Consider the following 7,534-nt stretch of genomic DNA (forward strand, 5'->3'; position numbering starts at 1 on the left):
GCATTATTTGACACAAGACAGTCTGGGTTCAACAGTCTGACTTTTTTGTTTAGATTTTTGCTTCACGGTATGAAAGCTGATTAAAATTAATACTGCACCCAGACTTTTACAAACAACTCAAGCTGAAGTCTGGTATCTATGACTACCTTTTGTATCAAGCCAGGCAAAACCTGTGGTATTACATCATTCCAAGTGGAAAACATTACCAATCTCAAGATAGTTAGAAAGTTGGCCCACATTGTCCCATGTTTTCTCAGAATGCCTCCCATGTTAAACCTGGGCCACAGTTCACATTCATTGAAAGCCACTCGAAGAGCTAGTGTAAAGAGGTCACTTAAAAGTAAAATCAGGTTACTAAAAACCCATACAAATATTTATATGTCTAAAGATTGTCACAGTTGTAGAATGAAGTGGTTACTTAAATGGCTCATTTTTATAAATGGTCATGACCCAATCTTTACTCTCATGCTGTTCTTCACTCGTAGTTCTTTCATTTCAGTTTGCTTTGCTGTGCTTCACATCTCTAACAATACAGTCAGGCTGCTTCCTCCTATTGCTTCTCATTGCCTCAGCTCCTAATTTTGCTTTCAGTTTGTGCTGGGACAGCAGACAGTGCTCTCAAGCTGGTGCTGAATGCCCTAGCAACCCCCTTGTTACATACAGCAGCTCATTCATCAGCTTGATGACATCTCACTTTATATGTATTTACATACAAAATTGTTTCAGTGTTCAGATGAGAGCACTGCTTTTAGTTAGCAGAAACATTTGAATGAATTAAAAATATCTGAAAAAAACTAAAAATGCAACATTTGGTTGCATTTGAATATATTGGCCAAAATTCTGGCTTATAGTTGGAGTACTAGAAGGTTAGAAAGCAGTCAGATCTGATAAGCAATATTTCTGTGGTTGCAGAAGCCCAGAGTTGTCATACTTGGCTGCCATCCTATCCTCCTTCCTTCCATTCAAGAGCCAGATGAGTATTTTGATGTTGCATTGTAGCTGTTGTGTGCTTCCTAGAGATGGCAGTCAGCGTGTGTCACTGGGAAATTCCAGGCTGCGCTCATGTGCTCTTCAACTTGAAGTGGTATACCCCTTGAATGTATAAGGAAATCCTCCATTAGATGGCGAACAAAATTATTTGCAGTATTCAAACCAGCAATTTGTTGTTCAGTCTGACTTTAATAGCAGTTTCATATCAGAAAAGGTCTTTCCCTCTTTTTATACACTGTATAAAAGTGCTCTGCTAATTATCTCATGTCTTTTCCTTTTTGCTTAGATATTGATGAATGCAGCATCATCCCAGGAATCTGTGAAGGTGGTGTATGCTCTAACACTGTGGGAAGTTATTTCTGCATCTGCACACGGGGTTATGTCACATCTGTGGATAGCTCCCACTGTATTGGTAGGCATTTCACCCTGAAGGCTTTTAGTGCTCTCAAAGTTATTAAGGCAACTTATAAACAGCAGAAGAACTTCTGTCCCAGTCATCTAGCACTGCCCTGATGATAACCTGTGCTCACTATTATCCCTGCTCCAGCTACTTAAAATTCATAACATCCTCTTCTGATGCCACTGCAACCATCTTTATGTGGCTTGTAGATCTCTCTTTGTCGACTGTATTGTAACTTGAGAACTCCTCCCTGAGATCTGGATCTTCTTAGGAAAAAAGCAACTAATAACTCTCTGTTAAGGCAAACTTAAGAAAAGTTCACTATATTTGTTTCTCTAATCTGCATCTGATGAAACCAAAAGCTAAGCTCACTTTGGTCCTAAAGGAGCACACATTTATTCTTGCTTGGTATTTCAAGTTCCATCTCAGGTACGTTAATTTAACCTTTAGAGGCAAACATAAGGCACATATATAAGTTCAGAAAGCATTAAATAATGTATGGTGAGACGCCAGTAATTTGTCTGGAACAGATACTAAAACAAATCAAATATTTGGTTTCAGTAGATGCAGTTTTTACAAGAAAATTTATTTAAAATCTGTTTCTATATTATAAAAAAATGTATGCTTATTTTCACATGTGGTAATTTCTTTTATAAAGCTGCACATGTCAAATGTATGATATAAACCATACTCATGAATTAGCTGTAGTACTGCATACCATGTGTAAAAACCTAACAATTGCTAATAGCTGTGTCTTTTCTAGATCTCATGTGGTTCTTATTATTTCAGACATGTCAAAGCACTTTGTTTCCGTGTTGGGAAAGGGATGGGAATTCTGAAAGGATTTTTGAACTACAGATAAATGATGTAAGCCAGTAGCAACACAAGACCTACGAATGATTTCACATGGATAGTTTTTTGCACAACATAGCCAGCTTTTGTTACTCAGGGTCATCTGAGGAGTGCCAGACTTCAAATATATTGTGGCTGACCTCAAGAATACTGAGAACATATGATTTCCAATATGATCAAAATGTGTATGGATTTTGGCATGGTTTACACTGTGGTTGCCAAAGTCGGTTCCCAAAACCAATTGCACACAAATCACATGCTGTAGTGCACTAAAGCAGGCCCTTACCTCACAGGTTTTCCTTCTCTTAAATGAAAATTTGTCTGAAAGTTCTTGTGCTTCTAAATGTTTGTAGTATTGGACTATAATTTGTATATTTTGTATACGTTGTATAATTTCTCCTTAGGGGAAAAGTGAAGAATGTAATCCTTATTAATACAAATTATTTTATTCTTCCCAATTTAAGATAAATACGCGCTTTTAACCAAAAAACCAGGATGTGCTCAGTTATTGTAATTACTACCATGTCTTTTGAAATCCATTGAGCTTTTCTCATAGTCAGCATTCAGGAATGTGACAATAAAAGGTCTAGGCGGTGTCCTTGAAGAAACTAGAATATAATAATAAACACTGACATACTTATGTAGAGTAGTTTTCACATGGCAGTAATAAATTATAGTTGTACATTCAGTCTACTGGACAGAACAGATTGGATAGCATTTCTTCAGTCAGATACATCTACACCAAGGAAAAAAATCATTAAATTAATTTAGTGATGTTGATGTTTTTACGTGAGATGTCCCGATTTTGGCATGGTAGGCTTTTTACATATTTGTATTTAGTTTCTACTTTTATTGCCTTGTCTCTTTTGTATCATCTGTATTTCCTGTTACATTGAGCAGACTTTAAGATTGTGTGTTGGATTTATGCAATACTAGCATCACTGCAACTATGTGATTCTGCAGTAAACCAGATGAGGAATGCATTCATGCTAATGACCTCAGATAATTATTAGGTGTTTTGGGATATTCTGTTTGTTTGTTTGCTTTGGTTTTTAATACAACTTTTTAAAAATTTTAGTCCTTACATGAATTGAATAAGGTGTGGTAATTTTAAGAGTTTGTGTTACTATTTTTGGTTTTCTTTTTAAATTAATTTCCAGATCAGAGGGCAAGTACATGTTTCTCCAACATAGTGAATGGCCGCTGTGCACAGGAGCTTCCTGGTATGTTCACCAAAAGGCAGTGCTGCTGTGAGTCTGGCCAGTGCTGGGCCATCGGGTCTGTTCCAGAGATGTGTCCTGTCAGAGAGTCTGGTGAGTGGCTTATTGGTTTGTTTTCTCTTCCTTGGTGTCCATTCTGCTTAGGATCAATCCTAATACTGAAATACAAACTAATTTAAAATGTAAATGGAAAAAGAAAGTCAGGAATTACATTATTATTCATACCTATGGTTTCGATACTGGTGTTACTATCTGTGAGCCATTTTTGGGGGTTCATGGTTGTTTGGGACTAGTATCTTTAACATTCTTTTGTTGACTTTGGCAATAATTCTTAGGAAATGGGAAAGATTTTGTGGTCAAGCTCAAAGAGGAAACAAATTCTGAGGTCCATACTTTTTGATTTAAAGGTACAGCTGCTCTCTTGTTCCATTAAATTTTGGGCTACGTTGAACCAGGAATGTGTCAATATTTCATTTATTCTTTCAACTCTGCTCACAGAACAGTATTCCACATCCCTAGTGAAATGTATTTTCAGTTTATCAATATCAAGGTCTCTGAGTGACGCTGAGTGATCAGGAAGTTACAGTGCAGCTGGCAAAACATCAACAAAAAGGCTCAGCAAATAGCTGTAAATTATAATATTACCTTCTATTATTTTTAGTGTCCTTCCTTAAATAACACCTGTCACAGTCATGGGATCTGCCTGAGATTAGGAGTGGGAGAGGGAACATATCACACCTAAGAAATAAGGAGTTGATGTTCTGTTTATTGGAATATACAAAGATCTGTACCTTCCTTGTACAACCTCTGAAGGGTTGATTTACTTTACACTTCTCTGTTCATTCCTATTTAATAGATGAACACCGCAGACTTTGTGTAGATGGTGCTTCTGCTGGAGGTCGTTCCAGAGGTGGTGGGACAGGAGGAAACGGGTTCCTTCCTGGTGGCAATGGCAATGGCTATGGCCCAGGAGGAGCAGGATTCATTCCCATCCTGGGAAGCAATGGTTTATCCCCAGGCGTAGGTGGAGCGGGGATAGGAACAGGTGTTCAAAGTCCCAATGGAAATGGACCAGTAATTACAGGGCTAAGTAAGTACTTGCATTGTTGTGACTTGTTTCTCGCTTTTTTTTTTTTTTTATTCCTTCCATTTTTTCCTTTTTTCTGCTTAGTTTTTAGTCTGGAAATGATATGGCGTTCTTAACGCATAGAAATGCCTTTGTATTGAAGCACATTTAAGAGACCTCAGTTAATATGTTGGGAGGGTTAGGAGCCCTTTTTTTAATAAGAGTTTAGATGTAGAGATTGCTTTTCTTCAGTTATAGAGTCCTTGAGCCTGTGTTGTTCCTTCTGATCTGTCATGGTCAGTACTAATAAAACTCCAGATTTTTAAGCGTTTTCAAAAAACACAAGGGTTTAAAATAAACTTCTCTTTCTTTGTTCTTCCAAAAGTAAAACTTACCTATTCTTCAGGAATACCGACTGCAGGGATACTGACTTGACTGAGAGCCCAAGAGGAATAATATTCAGAGGGAAGTCTCATATCCGTAGAGTTGCTTATAACATGCATAAGCACATCTCTAGGATGGAGTATTATTAAGAAAGGCATTCCAAAAATAGTAAACATATAGGAACAGATTGCTTCAACTTTCGCCCAGATTGTGGTTTGTTCATGAGGCCACTGACAATCTCATGAGGCTGTACGTATAAATGGTAATTCAAAATTAAGACTGTTTGTCTAATGTGTTTTTTGGTTCTGAGAGTTACTGAGAATTACTGAGAGTTCTAAGAGTATTTTTATTAATTGATTTTGTTAGTTTACTGTCATGTCAAAAGATAGTTCTTGGAAAAAATATTATATATTTGATGGATATATTTACACACCTGGTAATACTTTCTGAAGCCTCTATAACCATTATATTTATTTCTATTTGAAAATATTAATATTTATCTCAGGTTCCGTTTCTTTTATCAGCAATACTCAATCAGACAGTAGACATCTGTAAGCATCATCCCAACCTTTGCTTAAATGGCCGTTGTATACCAACCCTTTCTAGTTACCGATGTGAGTGCAACATGGGATATAAGCAGGATGCAAATGGGGATTGTATTGGTAAGTGCACGTTTCTAAAATCCATTATTCATTTTTAAAATGCTAATATTTTTCTGCTTTAAATCTATTTAAAAAAACCCAAACATACTCTTTTTTCCCCACTTATATCTTAATTTTAATGATATTGCTCTTGTGAAAAAGACTGCAAAGACCATGATACTAAGTACATGAGAATAATTTAAAATCTTCGTGAGAGTTAATCTCTTTCCATCTTTAATCACAAATATGGGTGTTGAGTATTCCTGTACTTGATGGGTATTGTACATTTTTGCCTTCACATTCAGTAAAATAAATTCTGTTCCACGTTCGCTTTTGTTGTGCTCACGTAACTCCTTTTTTGCTACAGGAGTTCATGTCAAGTTATGTTCAGAATTTATGTTTTACCTACTCATAAGGATGAACGGCAGTTTGAAAGACACCAACTATTTTTTAAAATGCATTATTTAAATGTTTGCATTTAAAATGAACAACTGTTTAATAGTACTTGAACTTTGATATCCCTGGTTTTTACCATGTTTAACTGCTCTGTTTTGCTTTCTCAGATTAACCTGATATACTGCACCTGATAGTTTGTGAGTCCCCTTAGCTAGGCTATTCCTTTGCACCAGAGAGGTCAGTTATAGCTATAATGTTCCTGAGAAGTATACAAATACACTCTCTTGAGAAATCTCAGTTGATGGAGAATCCATTGCTTCCCTAGGCAGTTGCAGTGCTCCAATAGATAAACTTTCAGAAATTTTTCAGAACATCTAATCTAAATTAAACATTATTCTGCAAGAACAAAAATCAGCTCATTTTTTCTTGTCTTATCCACAGTATTTAAGGAAAGCGTTTCAATACCTTTCCCTTTGCACTTTTGTATACTTGAAAGCTGTTACAGTTCTTCCTCAAAGTTGTTCTCTATGATACAGTGAGACCATCTTCTTCAGCTTTTTTTGTTTGGGCCACAGTTTTCTGTACCTCTGATCTCTGGCTTCAAAATTCAAGAGACATCTCTTGATGCATCCTTGGCCCTCAGGAGATATAAGTGCCTTTTAAGTGGGGAGTGGGAGGGCTATTGTTTCTTTATAGTGTATGGAGACTCCTGGCACTTTTGTTCCCAGCCCTAAATTAATTTTGCAATAAATAAAGAAACCAGAAATTGTTAGATATTTTTCTGTAGAGTTAAAGAAAAGTCTTATTTCAAAACTATCCTGCCAAATAAATAAATAAATAATATCATTACATACTGCTCTTTGACCTAAACTTGTACAATGCCACTCTCATGATGGAATGTGCCTGATGCATCAAGAACCATAAATGTCATAAGTGATCTGACACTTATTTCATTTATTTTGTTTCATTTATTCTCTTTCATTTATTTCACTTACTCTCATTTCACTGCCTTATTTCATTCTGTTTAAAAATAAAACCTCTAGGTAAAACTGTGGAGACTTTGAAAGTGGCAGCAAGCCTGTAGCTGTGCTGTGTTGAATTTTAGCTGGTTTGCAAATACAAATCTTCATATTTTAAGTTTTGTAATAGATCTTCAGACTTATCAGAGTAAGTCAGTCTTACAGGGTTTTGGGAGTTCCATACTGTGTTTAGTGAAATTCTGAAAAGTGTTACAGGTGAAACACTGAAAAGCGGAAATAAATGTGATGCAAGTGGTGAAAGAGTAATATTTGACACTGAAGAAGGGTGGACTGAGAAGTAGGATAAATGGGTTAAATGTCTCTGTCTCAAATGTTTCCTGTTTAGACTGTTGGAATATGCGTGCTTGCAATGCAAACCCAAAGCCAACGACTTCTTTATTTTAACATATATTTGCCATTTCCCTCTTTTGTCAAGAGCTTATAAAAATAAGACCGTCTTAAGATGCATATTTTATATGGAAATTATTTGATGCACATGGCTTTGAAAGGATTTTCCAAGCTTAAGTAAGTCAGCTATTTCATAGAGGAACACTGCATTACTGCTG

General features: G+C 36.2%; 1 protein-coding gene across 1 annotated transcript in view; it reads left to right on the top strand.

The window, feature by feature from the left end:
* LOC104413817 (fibrillin-2-like) overlaps positions 1–7,534 on the top strand; it is a gene marked incomplete at both ends in the record, with an annotated part of 42,511 nt that overhangs the window by 5,437 nt on the left and 29,540 nt on the right. Inside the window, 4 exons of the mRNA XM_010024920.1 lie at positions 1,277–1,402; positions 3,403–3,555; positions 4,319–4,552; positions 5,437–5,574. Of these exons, the coding sequence (XP_010023222.1) occupies positions 1,277–1,402; positions 3,403–3,555; positions 4,319–4,552; positions 5,437–5,574 (651 nt within the window). The remainder of the gene's footprint in view (positions 1–1,276; positions 1,403–3,402; positions 3,556–4,318; positions 4,553–5,436; positions 5,575–7,534) is intronic.

This window comes from Nestor notabilis, unplaced genomic scaffold, assembly GCF_000696875.1.
Source record: "Nestor notabilis isolate BGI_N333 unplaced genomic scaffold, ASM69687v1 scaffold14002, whole genome shotgun sequence".
Taxonomy (NCBI): Eukaryota; Metazoa; Chordata; class Aves; order Psittaciformes; family Psittacidae; genus Nestor; species Nestor notabilis.